The 17,687-nt window shown below is 45.6% G+C and overlaps 1 protein-coding gene across 3 annotated transcripts in view; it reads right to left on the reverse strand.

Annotated features, from left to right (window-relative positions):
- Nucleotides 1-4,281, reverse strand: part of GALNT14 (polypeptide N-acetylgalactosaminyltransferase 14) — a 237,126-nt gene extending 232,845 nt beyond the window's left edge. Inside the window, exon 1 of one of the 3 annotated variants that reach the window (XM_035111477.3) lies at nucleotides 3,482-4,175. In XM_035111477.3, coding sequence (XP_034967368.1) covers nucleotides 3,482-3,607 — 126 coding nt within the window. In that variant the 5' untranslated portion in view covers nucleotides 3,608-4,175. Of the gene's footprint in view, nucleotides 1-3,481 lie in introns of all 3 variants that reach the window. The other 2 variants (XM_035111478.3, XM_035111479.3) reach the window with 2 other exon arrangements.
- Between the last annotated feature and the right edge of the window lie 13,406 nt (nucleotides 4,282-17,687).

Genomic DNA, 17,687 nt, shown 5'->3' on the forward strand with positions numbered 1-17,687 from the left:
GATCCCAGGAAGAGGCTGGACTCACTCACAAAGTGCTGAAGTTTAAATCATGGATTGGTTGTTGAAATCCAACTTGCATCAGCCACTGTTTGAGTGTTGCATCCAAACATGGCCATTGTTTCATCCAATCACGCTAAAAGATAAAAAGCAATGTAAAGTTTGAAAACATTTCTTTTTAAATGCATAGGTGGGTGGGTGGGTATGGGTGTATTATTTCCAATACCAAACTGTAACAATTTTTTTAAAAAATAGAGGATATTGGCAAGAAATAGTGAGTGATCTAATAGAAATGTGGCATTCATTATGGTAATGTCACCTCCAGCTTGTTCTGAAATTATGGCAAAGTTCTATGGCAAAGTTTAGGCCAGGAAAGAGTTGGTATCAGCTGTCCTGTTTACCACCCTTGATTTTACGGTCAAAGCTGAAGCGTATCTTTTAGGTGCAGATTCTGATTTGGATTCAGCGGGGCTCCAAATTTGGGAAATCTCCCTCCATTGCATGTTCTGCTGGTTCGTTGCAAAACAGGAAGGCAAAGGCGAGCAATATCATGAAAAGGCAGGTCTTAAATGCATTGTTGTGATTTAAAGGCAGCCTTGAGATTTAAGGGCCCATGTTGCTGCTTTTTTTGTGAAGACAGACAGAATTCAAGCCTTTGGACATTTGCTCAAGGAAAGAGGAAGAAGAGCGAAGGAAAAGGAACTGTGATGCCTCCTGCAGGGAACAAGGAAGAAAGATCTTGCAGTGCTCTGCTGCTTCCTCCCCAGGACATTCCCAGACGTTGACATTAGTGGAAATCCTGATTAAGACACTGCCCATCAGTTTTATTATTACTCATTTAGACTGCACCAAAGGCACAGAAATTCAGAGCTTTCCATTCACCAACTGGCTTTTTTTATTTTAAAATAAAGCTGTAAGCTGATGTAAGAATACAGCACAAAATAATTGTCCACTGCTGTGAATCCATACTGGGCAATCATTAACCTTAGAACTGAACAAATGGGGTAACCTTTGGCAGACAGCACACAAAAAGTAGACATTTTTTGTGAAAAGTTATTAGAGCAAGTACAATTTGCAGACTTTTTCATTTTAAAAAGGGAGGGGAAATGGCAAACAAAGATGATATAAAGTATGTACACAAGGAAATTTCTCCCCGTCTCAGGGCTGTTCGGGCAGATACACTCATCACTTGATGGCTGCCAACATCCATTGATGGCTTCCATGTACAAATGTGCCAACACAGACATTGCAGATAAAATTTCCATATCATCCTGTGCCACTGCAATGCTATTCAACAGACTCTGTTCATGCATTCTGTTAACCCTTATCAACCATGTGATAATCAAACAAAAAGAAATCGAGTGCTGTACGCACATGTATGAGCCCATCCTCAGAAGAGTGCTTTATTTGTCGTCTGCAAATGTAGGTCTGATGAAGGATGGGAAAAACACCTTGGATTGTGTTGCCACAGGCTGTCCGCATTTTGCTTGGCATACAGGTAGCGTAACTGTACAGCAGGTGTTGACAACCTGCAACCTTCCAGATAGAGCTGGACTACAGTTCCCATCATCCTTGACCACTGAACATGCTGGCTGGGGCTGATACAAACTGGAGTCCAACAGTATCTCTGGGCCACAAGTTCCTCATCTGTACTGGGCCAACTCTGCACATGCAGCTTATGAGTTGAAACTGCATTTCACATGCGTGATCAATAACATCATGATCAATAAATACCGTACGCCGCAGATCTGAACACAAAAGCCAGAAGAATCTTAGTGAGTTCTAGCCATCACAGAAACAGAGAAAAGTTTGCTTAAGTTCCATATACTGTACTAGTAAGAATACTTTACATATGTGAAGTACTTCAAATTATGCCAACGACACAGAAAGAATGCAGAAATGTCTTCAGTGCAGACTGTCTTGCCCCATCTAGGCTGACATCGATCAGGAGTAACTTAATTAAATGGGTTTGCACTACAGAGTAAAAGTCCCAGAAGAGATACATTAAAGATAAGGACCGTAGCCCATGAGAGTGTGCATAGGATTCGAACACTTATCAGTAAACATGCACATGACCAAGCTGTGAAGCATTTTTTAAGGTAACAGTGTTTTCTGATGAGAATCCAAAACAAAACCAAAAAAGGGGGATTTGTGTCTCATGTGATGTGAATGTTGTCAATGTGGAACTGAAAATGGAAGTGAAACACTTTTATACTGAACATACTAGTTTGAAATGCATCCCTTGTAAACATTTTTGCTGCAGGAAAGAAAATGGTAGAGCGATGATTTTAATATCAAATGCACATTCTTGCCAGTCTGAGTTTTAAATTCAAATTACAGATCTGGGAAATTTGGGGGGGGGGGTTGGGGACACAATTTAAACGTCATTCATTTAGCCATCCAAGACATTAATGCGTTTTCAACGCATAATACTGTTTTTTCACAAATGGCACTAACAATTGTGTTCCCGCTGTTCCCACTTCTGCAAATGTGAATGTAAAATCCACATTGGTTAAACGTTCGTTTGGTTTAAAAACTGGCTCTCCGCCTTTCTCCTGTCCCAAATCATCAGAGTTTACAAGCGACTCCATTCCACACTCAAAAGGCTTTAGCATCATTTGCTTGGGGGGGGGAGTTGAGAGGAAGGGGAGAATACAACCCCCCCCCCCTACATATACACTCCACACAAGTGCTCCACTTCAAGGGGCAGGAGGCATCCTTCTTGGATGAGGTTTCTGGCTTCCACCCAACCTAAACGCTCCTTATCTCCTCCTTTCCTGGTGCCAGATGCATAACTCGGGGTCCAATTTGGAACGAAGTGCCTGCCTTGGATTGCTGGCTTCAATCTTTGCTCAGCCCTAGCGAGCCAAGAAACCAACCGGATGGTCTTTATGCATAAGGCTACATTTAGATTTGTGAGTTGGCAAAAGAAAAAAAGAAAACAGGTGGAATTCATGTTCCACTTTCCATGTCCTTGAACCTAAACATTAAAAAAAAAAATCGCTACTGTTTCTGGAGGTGATGGAGACGATGGCAACAACAGCCGCCTAGAATAAGTCATCAGCGGTCGCTTTCTGAAGAACTGCCTCGCCTGCCTGTCTCCCTCCCTCTGTTCAGTCTTTTTACACTTGGCTTAGAGAGCCCTCTTCCTCTTTCATTGGGAAGCCGAGAAAGCAGGCGCGCTTCGCCCGTGGAAACTGTTGCAAAGAAGTTGGAACCCAAGCTCGACTCGAGCAAGACGCTGGCCGGCAAGCAGGTGTCTGTCACCACGTGGACTTTGCAAGGCTGAAGCGCTCAGCCCCGAAACAACTTGGCCGCTTTCCAAGCCACCTCGCCAAAAAGCCTGGCTCTGCATAAAGCCTATATAAAGACACTTCAAACCTAGCCATGTCTCTATTTCCCACTCGGTCCAATAACAGACTCGCGCGCACCCTCCGCCGCTTCCCCTCGAAGAAGTCAGAGAGAGAGAGAAGCGCCAACTTACCTTCGGCGTCTGCCCTTCGGCTCCCACCACTTCCAACTTCTTCCTGGTCCCGAAGAAGAGCAGCAGAGCCGCGATCCACAAGATCCCCAAGACAGACAGAGCCAGCCTCCGGCTCAGCCGTCGCATGGTTAGCAGAAGGAAGAGGAGGAGGAGACGCCGCGTGGGGGAAAGTCCTCTCCGTCTTTTCCGAAAGGCAGCCAGGCGGCGGGGAGAGGGTGGAGCTGGCCGGCACCCTGCCTCCCACTACGGGCGGGATGAGTCCCCGCGAACCCCCGCTAGGGGCATGGCAAACGAGCCCGCCTCCAGCAGGAGGAGGCGAAGGGAGTCCCGGGCCGTCTTCCCTGCATGGGGCGAGGAGGAGGAGGAAGCCGGCGTGGGAGGGGCCGGGGGTGGAGAAACAGGCAGCGGGGGGTCCTCCTCCTCCTCCTGATCGCGACGCGCCGGGAAGCGGCGGCGGGCGATCCTGGGTGCCCCTGCGACGTGGCTCTCCAAGGTCCTTCCCCGCCTGGATCCGCAGGAGAGGAGCGGGGACAAGGAGGCGCCCGCTTGATGCCGACTCCTAAGCCGATCCAGCGCTTCGCCTTCCCGCTGCCTCGCGATCGGCCCCCGCCCTGGGGAATAGGAGGGCGCCCCCCCCTCCCACGAAAAAGCAACCTCCCGCAGAGACGCCCCTGCGGACGCGCAGGCAGCGCGCTCGGCGCCCTCCCGGGTCAAGCCTGCCCTCCAGCCGCTTTGGAGACGTCGCTGCTGCCGCCGCCGCCGCCGCCGCACTCTCTTTGCGAGGCCGAGATCGCCGCGGCTCCGCGAAGGCTCCGGCGGGGATCGGAGGCAAGCGAGGGGCGGGAGCGCGGCGGCGGCGGCGCCCCGGAGTGCCGGGTGCCCAGCTGGCTCCGGGCCGCCGGTGGAGTTGGCGGCTGGCGGAGCTGAAGGCGAGCGCGGCCCGACGGCGCGGGGAGGAAGGCGCCGCACGCAACAACTTTGGAGCGTTTCGGAGTTGGTTGGGCGAGGAATGGCCGGGCTCGTCGCCGGAGCTTGGGGGGGGGGGGCTTGGCGAGATGGGGCGACAAGTCTTGAGGCTACAGCGGCCCCTACACAGCCCTTAGTCCCATTGCGTTTTTAAAACGCAATGCCAATTTGTATTATTTTGTAAAATGCAAGGCTGCAAAGCGTAAATAGCACACGCGCGAGAGAAAGCCCTGGAATCGCAGCAAAGGTAAGTACAAAATAAAGGAGCTATAAAACAAAGCGGTATGCTCAGTCTGATTATTTGGTGACTCTTCACAGGTTCCATATAGCATGCAGCATAGAGTTCCCAAGATACTGGTCCCCCAGTACCCTTTGTACTGCAAGGAGTTCCCTAAACTTGGACAGGAGGACTGAAGTCTAAAGCTTTTTGTTAGCACGTTGATTAAGGAATTCACTTGTGCAAGCTTGGGCACACTATTACTTGACGATTCAGTGAAACTTGCTTCCGCGTAAACATACTACTAGGGTAAGCATGTTCAGGCCGCCCTGTTTCATCTCCTTGTATTTTTCCTCCCACTTTCATTTTTGGTTTCCACAGCTATCCTTTGCAACTGATTTGAACATTGGCCGGGATCATACTTCCTATTAAAAACAAAAGCCTATTCTGTTGCTTGCCCTGCATGCACAGTATTCACAGGTGTGCAGAAACATCCCGCCTGTTGCTTCTCACATGCATATCATGGCCTCCTCCCCCACAGGTAAAGGCTGCGTGGAAAATGCGCACAGAATCTCCCTAGGTTTCCCAGGATTGAGGTGGCCTAGCATAAAATAGGAAGATGGCAGGAGCCCAGATTTTGCAGTGTGCTTCCCGTAAGTGTATCCATGGAGCGCTGCTTCTTTGATATTCTCCGCTTGCTGTGATCCCTGGGGCACTTGGGCGGGATCACATAAAGAGGCTGATTGCGTGGGCAAACCAGTCCTGAGAGAGCACTGTCAGGAAGAATGTGATGAGCCTGCAGCGCTCTGCTTTGACGGAGCTCAGCAGTTTATCTGTAGTTCATCCACAAGCCCTGTGGCAAGCAAGTCCAGGAAAATGACCAGCACGCAGATTTGTATTGCCTCGCCCTTCCTATACATAACAGGCAGCCTGGACCTGGACCACATCTACTCAGAAGTCCTATTTAATTCAATGGGGCTTACTTAAAAAACAAAACGAAAATGGGGTTAGGATTCCAACCAAAGTCATTTGTGGTGCATCCACAGTCTGAAAAGTGAAGGGAGGAGGAACCCTCCAGTTTGGAGACAAAATTCTTGCTTTACAAGGCTAAACATAAATATATTTCCAGAGCAATAAAGTTTCTATCTCAGTTAATAAAGTTGCCACAAACCCCAAGTAGAATAGAATGATATTATAGTGACATCACATAATTTCTGCAGAGATGATTGATTCTTGGGAGTCTTAACTGCTTGCCGTTTTATGGTCAGGAGAGAAACATTTTCCCAGAACAGCTTAACTGGCAACAAGGAAGAAAATTTATCTTTCCCCGCAGCAAAGGATGACTTTGCTTACTTCCAGATGGGTCTGTTTTTACTTTTTGTTGTTGTTTAGTCGTGTCCGACTCTTCGTGACCCCATGGACCATAGCAAGCCAGGCACTCCTGTCTTCCATTGCCTCCCACAGTTTGGTCAAACTCATGTTCGTAGCTTCGAGAACACTGTCCAACCATCTCATCCTCTGTCATCCCCTTCTCCTAGTGCCCTCAATCTTTCCCAACATCAGGGTCTTTCCCAGGGAGTCTTCTCATGAGGTGGCCAAAGTATTGGAGCCTCAGCTTCAGGATCTGTCCTTCCAGTGAGCACTCAGGGCTGATTTCCTTCAGAATGGATAGGTTTGATCTTCTTGCAGTCCATGGGACTCTCAAGAGTCTCCTCCAGCACCATAATTCAAAAGCATCAATTCTTCGGCGATCAGCCTTCTTTATGGTCCAGCTCTCACTTCCATACATCACTACTGGGAAAACCATAGCTTTAACTATACGAACCTTTGTAGGCAAGGTGATGTCTCTGCTTTTTAAGATGCTGTCTAGGTTTGTCATTGCTTTTCTCCCAAGAAGCAGGCGTCTTTTAATTTCGTGACTGCTGTCACCATCTGCAGTGATTAAGGAGCCCAAGAAAGTAAAATCTCTCACTGCCTCCATTTCTTCCCCTTCTATTTGCCAGAAGGTGATGGGACCAGTGGCCATCATCTTGGTTTTTACTAACTTTGCCCAATGTTCTAAAAGCCTCACTTGCACCTCCACGTATTGCCTCTTAGTCTTAGATGTCAATCATGCAAACATATATGTCAGGAAGATTTGAATGTGGAAGGTCCTCTCAGGGTTAGATTTGCTGCTTCCAGCCAGCCTTGCAATTCCATAAGCAGATAAAATGTTGGTTAAACCATTCAGCGTTAAAGAGCACAGATTTTTGCAATTGTGTGTAAAGTGAGGGCAGTGAGGATAAACATTTATCCAGTGTTTTCCCAGCTGTCCATGTGTCCTTTTTTAAAAAAACACACCTGCCTTTTCTATCCCAGCAAAGGATGCTCACAAAAATTCAGTGCTATGCTTGCAACCCAAATTAGTACAATTTGAAGAATGGAGACTGTATATGCTTTATGAATCCTCAACTAGGCTCATAGGTGGGCTCTGGAAATAGATGCAGTGTGCTTCCTGGAAAGGCCCCATGGGATGAATTGACAACTTCCCCTGGACTTTCCTTGAAGTGCAAGAATCTGGGAAGATGGACACCTGAGAGCTTGAGGTCAGAGCATTCTCTCTTTTTGTTTTCAAGGGAAGTCCTTCATTTATCAAAGGAATCTCCACCCACTGATTTCATCCAAAGTCAACGTTCAGGTTCCATTGCCATGCATAGGACAAGGCAACCTTTCAAGTAAACTGGTGCCAAGTTTTCAGCAGAAAGGTTAACTGCACATGGCATGCAGGGGTGGTTGGTGCCCATTGGGATGGAAAAAGATGGAGACGGGAGATGGAGCCAATGATGGGTACAGCAAACTAATTCTCAGTTTGTTCCCATATTGCTCCCTGCCGAGGTCTACAAAGGCAACACGGAACAAGAAGCTGGCAGATGGGTTCATTATGGACTAGTTGCAAGAAGGCAGGCAGGTGGGGGCTGTGTAAGAGCAGGCTGGTGGGGTGGGGCCACATTTGCACTTAATTCATTCCGGAGGTCCGTTCTTAACCTGAAACTGTTCTTAAACCTGAAGCACCACTTTAGCTAATGGGGCCTCCTGTTGCTGCCGCGCCGCCGGAGCACGATTTCTGTTCTCATCCTGAAGCAAAGTTCTTAACCCGAGGTACTATTTCTGGGTTAGCAGAGTTTGTAACCTGAAGCGTTTGTAACCCGAGGTACCACTGTAGTGTGGACAGACCAGAGTCCAGATCATTCAGGCATCTTCTGCGCTAGAACCTACCTGCGAAAACGTTTATCTACTATGAGGGGAAGTAGAAGAAGTTCCTCTGCTCTGATGCATTTTTTCGAATTTCTTAAGAGGAGAATGTCCAAGCTGAAAGAATCCGAAAACATTGGAAGTTCCAAACTTGCAACACACATAGGCAGGGTCACTTAATTCCCCCCTCTTGTTTGAAAAGAAGCGACTGCTTAACATTTCAGATAGCGGTTAAATGCATGGTAGGAAGATTAATTTGTCCGATTGAAACAGCAGGGGGAAATTCAGGTAGGTGGAATTTAATTACTGGATTTGGAAGAGGAGATGTGAGCTAGTGCTGTCATGAACACTTAAAGTAAAATTACACTCTTCAGCAGAGAGCAGATCTCTTTCTGGCAAATGAAGTTCTTTATCAAGAGATGCCTGGAATGCTAGGCAGAAGCCCTGGAGAGCAGGGCTCATCTCCTGCAGCCTGTACTGTGTGGGTGATGCCTGCTGCACATACAATCACAGTGGTTTTGTTTAAAGCAGTTGAGTTCATTACATTTCCTAAGTGCCCATTTCTTTTTAAGGCATCTTAAGAGCAGATTGAATTGTACAAAAAAGAAGACAACAATATAAAATGGTATAAACCATATCATATTCACACTATCCCAGTAGAAAAGGGGGAAAAACACTAGCATGAATAAACAACTTCAGAGCATCAAATTCCTGGGCATAGAGGAACGTCTTAACCCAGCGCCAAAATGTTGACGAAGTTGGAGAAGGAAGGATGTGCCAATATACCATTGGTTCCTTGCATCGTGCTATGTTTTTCTGACTATGTGTACCAGGAAGATGCCATTAGCGCTAGGTCATCACAACCTGGACACAGAGTGTACATGCAGTCAAAACAACAACAACAGCTGTGGCCCTCACAGATTATGGGGAGCACCATTAGTATCTGGTGAACTGGTGTGTAATTGTTCATTACTGTATGGAGTATCTCTAGGGCCCAATTATTTGTTTATTGGTTGCTAAAAGCAGTTGCAGAGAGGTGCTCTGAGCCTTGTGCCAGTTCACCAAGGCAGATCATGCCCAGGAACTGTTCTGGGGGCAGGATTTGTCCTGATGAATCAGCCTAGGGAAAAGGTGTGTTTTTTTGTTTTGTTTTGAAGCCAACTCCCAAATCCTCTGCATGGCTTTAAGTGAATTTTTTAAAAGGAAAAAAGCCAGGAGATGCATTCAAGTGGCTTTGACATCACATCTAGTTTGGCCTTTTGCTTCAAGAGGAAATGCCAGCAAGTGTAATCGACTTGCTTTTTGCCATTTAGACTCTAGTAAAGACTGGAACTGATGCATATCCATACTGGGAATACATTCTTACCTTGCCTACCAGGCTTTTGTTAGAGCAATGGGAGCTTTGGTGCAAGCAAAAATGGGAAAAAACCCTAAGACTCTGCCACATTTAGTCTCACTTGCTCCCCAATGGGGGGAAAAGTTACACCTCATATTTTAGGACCCACCCCAATTTTCTTTGCACAACTACTGGAGGCATTTGTTACCTAAGGCAGGGATGGGGAGCCTGTAACCCTCCAGATGTTACTGAACCATAACACTCTGCATCTTTGACCATTGGACATACTGGCCGGGGCTCACATTTCAGTGAGATCCAGGGGGCCATAGGCTTCCCATTCCTGATCTAAGTAAAGCTTTCCCTTGCAGGAGAAAACATTAGGAATGGGAGCAGATGTGAGTCATTCATGCTGGCACAAAAACGACAGAAGAAAAGTCCATAAAAATGGAATCCGGTGCATAAAAAGAAACACGCAGAAAAAATGCAGATAAGGTGTCAGTGAGTTCTAAAGTCCTATGCAATTTTTTAAAATAAAAAAAATTCATCCAGTTGTTTCTTGCCACTTTTTCATTAGCTATGTGCATTCTCTCCCTCTCCACCCCCAATCTTTTGTCCTTTTCTATTTATTTCCCCAAGCTCTCGTCTTTCTGTTTTCCTTTCATGCTCTGTATCTCCTGCTCTTAGGAAGGAGCGCCGGATCCTTTTTAAAAGTCCATGTAGCAGCCACACAAGGGAAAGAGACATTCTGTGTTTCCTTTGTTGCTTCATTGTGGTTTGTCATGAGAAAGAGAGAGTCTGGATCATTACCAACAACTTTCAGAAAAATGACAGGAGGGATTGGAACTTCACCGCAGAAGGCTCTGTTGGCACAGTGGTGCAAGCTCAGCATGTGGATGAGACCCAATTAAATCCCAGGCGTTGTATCAAGTAAAACTATTGATTCCTTTGCTCTTCTTCTAAGCCATTAAAGAACGATTGCAACAGCGCAGCGTGCAAAAGGGCTGTGCACAGCCTCATACAGCTACTGTGTGAGACATAGCAGATTTTGCTGAACTGGGAAAGAGCCATAGCCAGTAGAGAGGTGGCAAATTCAGAACTTCAGGGTACCTTCATGTTACTCACAGACCCTCACAGCTATGTCCCCTTCCATGATTGTAGAATAATCTTACATGTTAACAATAATTAGGGATGCATTGCAATGATGAATGGAGATCTCCATTTGGTGCTTTTAAGCTAGATCTACCATCTACATGGGACCCAGGTGGCGCTGTGGTTAAACCACTGAGCCTAGGGCTTGCTGATCAGAAGGTCAGCGGTTCGAATCCCTGTGACGGGGTGAGCTCCCGTTGCTTGGTCCCAGCTCCTGCCAACCTAGCAGTTCGAAAGCACGTCAAAATGCAAGTAGATAAATAGGAACCGCTACAGCGGGAAGGTAAACGGCGTTTCCATGTGCTGCTCTGGTTTGCCAGAAGCGGCTTTGTCATGCTGGCCACATGACCTGGAAGCTATACGCCGGCTCCCTCGGCCAATAATGCGAGATGAGCGTGCAACCCCAGAGTCTGTCACAACTGGACCTAATGGTCAGGGGTCCCTTTACCTTTACCTTTACCATCTTCTACATGGGCAAATGCCTTGGAGTAGTACTCCAATGTCTTCTTTTGGAGTGACTTAAGTTGGGTTTCCCTTGAAATTCTATTGTACATAACAGATTGTGCGCACCAGTCTCTTGAAACTGTGTTTTCAATGTGTTTCTAAATACTTAGCTTTGGTGCATCTCCCCAGTTTTCTTCCTGCCTGAACTTCTGCTGAGTGACCCTAGCAGCCAACCCTCAGTGGCCAGCTCACCTCCTTTCATGCTGATTGGGTGGTTCTAAGATGTTGGAGACCTTGCTGGGCCCCTGCTTAATGGAGAGCAGAATCATAAAACCATAGAGTTGGAAGGGACCCCTGAGGGTCATCTAGTCCAACCCCCTCCATGCAGGTATCACAGCTAAAGCATCCGTGACTGTTGGCCACCCAACGGGTCTTGAACCCCAGACCATTACACCTCTAGACAAAGCTCAGTAGCAGAGCACCTGCTTGGCATGCAGAAAGTCCCAAGTTCAATCCCTGGCATCTCTAGGTAGGACTGGGTGCGGCTCCTCCCTGGAACCCTGGAGAGCCACTGGCAGTCAGTGTGGCCAGCACTAAGCTAGATGGACCAATGGTCTGGCCCAGTATAGGGCAGGTAAACCAGAGCTGGAGCAAGATACTCACAAAGCCATTGAAAATGACTTCTGTACCAGACTTTGCCTCTGCTGAACCCATACAATCCATGGCCTAGCATCACATCATTCTTTGCCTGATCATAGAATCAGAGTTGGAAGAGACCACAAGGGCCATCCAGTCCAACCCCCTGCAAAGCAGGAAACACCATCAAAGCATTCTTGACATATGCCTATCAAGCCTCTGCTTAAAGACCTCCAAAGAAGGAGAGTCCACCACACTCCTTGGTAACAAATTCCACTGCTGAACAGCTCTTACTGTCAGGAAGTTCTTCCTAATGTTTAGGTGGAATCTTCTTTCTTGTAGTTTGAATCCATTTCTCCGTGTCCGCTTCTCTGGAGCAGCAGAAAACAATATTTCTCCCTCCTCTATATGACATCCTTTTATATATTTGAACATGGCTATCATATCACCCCTTAACCTTCTCTTCTCCAGGCTAAACATACCCAGCTCCCTAAGCCGTTCCTCATAAGGCATCGTTTCCAGGCCTTTGACCATTTTGGTTGCCCTCTTCTGGACACGTTCCAGCTTGTCTGTATCCTTCTTGAACTGTGGTGCCCAGAACTGGACACAGTACTCCAGGTGAGGTCTGACCAGAGCAGAATACAGTGGTACTATTACTTCCCTTGATCTGGATGCTATACTCCTATTGATGCAGCCCAGAATTGCATTGGCTTTTTAAGCTGCTGCATCACACTGCTGACTCATGTCAAGTTTGTGGTCTACCAAGACTCCTAGATCCTTTTCACATGTACTGCTCTCAAGCCAGGTGTCTCCCATCCTGTATTTGTGCCTTTTATTTTTTATTTTGCCCAAGTGTAATACTTTACATTTCTCCTTGTTAAAATTCATCTTGTTTGCTTTGGCCCAGTTGTCTAATCTGTTAAGGTCATTTTGAAGTGTGATCCTGTCCTCTGGGGTATTAGCCACCCCTCCCTGTGCCATGACTGAGAAGTAGGGATGATGGAGACATTTGGCTCCATTTGCAGTTAAAGGTGATCCTCTCTAATTTGCACTTTCCGAAACAATGTGCAAAACCAAAGCAGAACAAGCCTTCAAAATCTGCACTTCTCTGAATTTTGCAACGAACTTCTCCAGCCAAGCAACATGTAGTGGGGGGAAGGCACACAGTAGGGCAAAGGGTGCATAAAAATACTTATGGCTGAGCTAGCCCCCTTGTATATCGGGGGGGGGCTGTGTGGAGAGAGTCTCTTCCTTTAAATACCTGGGAGCCCATCTTAGTGAAGACCTAAGTTGGAAGGTCAATACAGCCCGGTTAGGAAGGCCCAACAGAGACTTCATTTCCTTAGGGTCTTGCGGAAGAACAAGGTTGGAGAGCAACTGATGATTTCCTTCTATTGGTCCATGATAGAAAGTGTTCTCACATACTGCATTACAGTGTGGTATGCTGGTTTGATAGCCATGGACAGAGAGTCCCTACGGAGGGTGGTGAAGACAGCACACGATATCGTGGGATGTTATCGCGGGAGACCGTTGCCTCAGAAGAGCGAGGAACATTCTTAGGGATGACTCACACCCTGGCCAGCACCTTTTGAATCTCCTGCCCTGGGAGGGCTCTATGCCTTTAAAATAATCATCATCATCATCATCTCCCTGGCAGAACTTCAGCAAGTATAGACAAAGCTATTCACTTCCCTGCTGCGCTGTTAACAGTGCCGGAGCCTTAGTCAAGGTGGAAAGATAGCAAGCCTATGCCCACACCCTGCCCCCACTTGCTCTCCTTTGCTCATTTTCATTTAGATCCTGTGGATCAGATGGGAAGGAAGTTAATATGCTGTGGGGATCTGTCCCTGTCAGCTTGTGCACTGTGCTGTTTGCCCATATCTGTCTTGCAAGAGCAGCCATTTACCTCATCGCACAGCATTCAGATGCTTTTGCCCCGAGGTAATCTATCCATCTTTGAATCAGACAGTACTTTATTTTGGAGATAAAAAAAAACACGAAACCCTGCTTTCAGTATACCAGCGCCGTACGTATGCTGCATTTACTCCACTGTAAAGCACCCAGGGGGATTTTAAAGCCGTGTGCAGAAGCATTTCCAGTTAAACTAAGCCCCATGAGAAAGAATTTTGCTAAGAAGGAAACAAAGAATACTGCAGCTTATTTATTATTATTTATTTAGAGCATTTGTACCCCATTCTTCAACCTGAAAAGACTCCCAGAGCAGCTCATAAAACAAGACAGTCCCTAAAATACATGACAAAATCTAAAATACATGACAAAAAAGGAAAGAGGGACAGGGAGGGAAGCGGAGTTGTTAGCCAGATAGCCCAGCTTCCTGTCAACACAGGACGTCTACTACTGTTGCTTCTCTGAGTGGTATTATTGTTGTTTTAAGGCTAAAAGTATTATATTTGTGGTATTTTGTCTCATGAAGGTAAAACGTGAAGTTGTACCAAATAGGAGCTTGCTGTGCCCATTTAAACCCACTGTGCTTTGATTCACTTAATGTATTGTGTTCACAATTTTTCCCAATTCAGTCTCTGCTTAGAAGACTACAACTCTGCTCATGCGCTTCCTTGGATGTAAATCACACTGAATTCAATTAGGCTTTAATACTATACATGTTTTGGGGAGGGGAAAAAATCCCATTTGATTCAGTTCAACTTTGAAGGAGAATCTACCCAACTCACACTTCTTCAACCAATTCACAAACTGAAACACAACCCTGCCCATCAAAATTCTCTGGATTCTGCCCTGCAGTTCCCCAGCAAATTTATGCGTACAGCATATACTGAGGTAAAATGTGCATTAAAATGTTAGCGAAAGCAACATACAAAACTGCATTATATTAGGGAACATTGCTTTTAAAAAATGCAAAATTACATGTGTATGAGGAGAAATTCCCCGTAAGACGCTGAAGAAGATTCATGAGGACTTTTTAATGTGGAGAACTAAATTTAAGATTGAAGAAACAAGAAACTAAAATTGATGGCTTCGCCCATCCCTTCTTGCAGGGCCTGCCCAGGACATATTGCCACCTGAGGCAAAACAGAAAATGCTGTTCTCCCCATTTCTGCATCCCCACTACCACCACCACCACCACTGAAGGGAGCAGGGGAGTAAAAGGTGGCCAGAGAGGAGAATGGGGTGGCGGATGAAAAGCAGTGAGCTCCTGGGAAGCTGGATCTGCAGCCTGAGGTGACTATATAGGTGGGCTGGCACTGCTTACGTGCAAGTAAACATGCACAGGATCAAGCTGTAGAGTCTACTGGTAAGAAAGTAGTTCCCCCCTAACTTGTTTATTGCAGCTCAAGGTTGGATTAAAGTCTTGTTCCCTTTTTCAGATAAACCTTCATTGAAAGATATAAAGGGGGGGGGACACACACACACCAGAAAACAGCAAGGTGAATACGGTAGAAATTAAATTACAAGTAAGGTAATAAATACAGCTTGTCTGACAAAAATGCAATCAAAGGATGCTGCCTTGCTACTTTGAGAAACAACTCCCTCTGCTGAGAAAAAGAGATATTGGCAATGTCCTGGCAATTCCAATAAATATCCAGTGATTTATTTCTCATCATCCGGAATGGGCTTATATCCACCTCTGGTTTGTATGTATATTTTTATATATGGCCATTTATGTGTGCGTAAAACTGAATGAGATCCCTATTGCTTGTGCATGTTCAGAATCCTGATTTGGTGGAAGGAGGGATGTTGTAACAAAAAGCAGAGAGATTGGGGGGGGGGGGTGAAGGGAGCCTGCTCTGTATGGTTCTCCTGAGAGCAAAAGGAGGAAGAAAAATAATCCAACATAGTTGTGATGGGGTTTTCTTTTTGTTTTTGCAATGGTCCCTTTTCTGTAACATCTAGACAAGTGCCGCTCCCTTCATGTGCTTCAAGTGGCATTGCTGAAGAAAATGTTGCCTATGAATAAAAATTTCAAATTAATTTTCAGGTTCCTCATGCAAAGCAGGTGAGACATTTGGGGAAAGTCCAAAAGCATTTCAGATGAGGCTGTTGAAATTTCTCCTGCTCTTTCACCACCTTCAGGTGAATTTGCCCCTCTTTGGGATGCTATATTAATATGCAGATAGGCCCCATTCCTCTAGGGTAGCCATATCTTGAAGAGCAAAAAAAAAAGTGGATACTTGCTGACTTCTACTCTCTCTCTCTCTCTCTCTCTCTCTCTCTCTCTCTCTCTCTCTCTCTCTCTCTATATATATATATATATATATATATATATATATATATATATATATAATTTTTATTAAATTTTCTGTTTTACAATTTAGAATATTCATTTAGACAACCTTAAAATATCAATGACTTCCCTTCTTCTCTTTCCATGCTTCATTCTGCATAACATAAATCCCTGCATATTTTATATAAACTAAACCATTCAATATTCCATTATTACTTCCATCAAAACTTACTTACACTGTTGGATTTATCTTAACGCTGCCAACGTTTTCAAGTGTACACAATTTCCCCTCCTATATTCAATAAACATTTTCTGAATCTTCATTAAACGAATGTTCTTCTTGTTGAAGAGCAAAAAAATAGGGCACATTTGCCGACTTCTGCTTTTAACTATGGATCGCTATGACGACTCTACCTATGAAAAAAGAGGACGCGTTCTGGAAAAAGAGGACAGTTGGCAACCCCGGTTTGCACACTGGCTACATGAAAGACATGGGAGGACCGTATTTGTTTAGATTCGCTTTACAGCCTTTCCAGTTCTGTCATCAACAACCCTTCTCACAATTCTCCACACTACCGCACACCCAGAATGCTGGAGCTTCTGGTATTAAGCAGCAACAGACATGTCTGTCCTGTCACAAATACTCGGCAGCTTCATCCTAGGGGAAAAGCTTCTGTTTCAACTGATGGAGAATAACAAACCCGCCACCCAATATCTGCCACCTGAGGCAGCTCCCTTACTGTTTAATGGTAGATGTGGCCCTGGAGCTTAGCCTTAGGGAAAAGAGACAGATACTTACATGCTCCCCTCAAGGTTCCTGCACACAAACACAGGGACAGGGAAGCTTCTCCTGTAAAATTTATTCTTTTTGCTCAAGTGAGTCCTGCCAGAAAAATGAGCAAAGCGGGGTGGAGGGTGGGTTGTCTTTTTCATTTATATGACAAATGTTACATTGTGATTTGCTTGAATAATACAGTGGTACCTCGCTAGACGAAATTAATTCGTTCCACGGGTCTTTTCTTATAGCGAAAAATTCGTCTAGTGAATCCCATAGGAATGCACTGAAATTTTTTTGACCTTTTTTTGCCCATAGGAACGCATTAATTGAATTTCAATGCATTCCTATGGGAAACCGCGATTCGCTAGACGAATTTTTCGTAAAACGCATTTGTCTAGCGAGGCAACCTCCGCTCAAAAAATCCTTTCGTTAAGCGGAAATTTCATTAAGCAGGGCATTCGTTAAGCGAGGCACCACTGTACCTTGGTTTAAGTACACAATTGGTTCCGGAAGTCTGTACATAACCTGAAGCGTACTTAAGCTGAAGCGAACTTTCCCATTGAAAGTAATGGAAAGTGGATTAAACCGTTCCAGACGGGTCCGCGGTGTACTTAAACTGAAAGTACTCAAACCGAAGCGTACGTAAACCGAGGTATGACTGTAGATTGTAAAATCCAATAATATTTTTAAGGGGGGGGGGAGGAAGAGCTATCAAAACAGGAGGCTTCTCTTCCCTTCCATTTCTGTAGGGATGAAAGCACTAGACTATAATTCTATAAGGTGAGAGGAGCCACCATTGTGGGTTGTTGTTTTTTAGCACTTTGTATTAAGACAAGCCTGTTGTTTTTGTCCATGGAGTTTTCTTGGCAGGGATACTGGGGTGGCTTGCCAGATCCTGCACCAGATAGATCGCTCTCCACTAAGACCTGTCCATCTTGGGTGCACGGCATAGCTCATAGCTTCTCTGAGTTATTCAAGCCCCTTCACCACAAGAAGGCAGTGATAAATGTGGGAAGCAGTAGAAGACAGGAGTGCCTGGCGTGCTCTGGTCCATGGGGTCACGAAGAGTCGGACACAACTAAATGACTAAACAACAACAACAACAACAACAACAACAACAATTTATTATTTATACCCCGCCCATCTGGTTGGGTTTCCCCAGCCACTCTGGGTGGCTTCCAACAGAAAAATAAAATAATCAATTAAACATTAAAAGCCTCCCTAAACAGGGCTGCCTTCAGATGTCTT

The sequence above is a fragment of the Zootoca vivipara genome, chromosome 3, assembly GCF_965207765.1.
Source record: "Zootoca vivipara chromosome 3, rZooViv2.hap1.1, whole genome shotgun sequence".
Taxonomy (NCBI): Eukaryota; Metazoa; Chordata; class Lepidosauria; order Squamata; family Lacertidae; genus Zootoca; species Zootoca vivipara.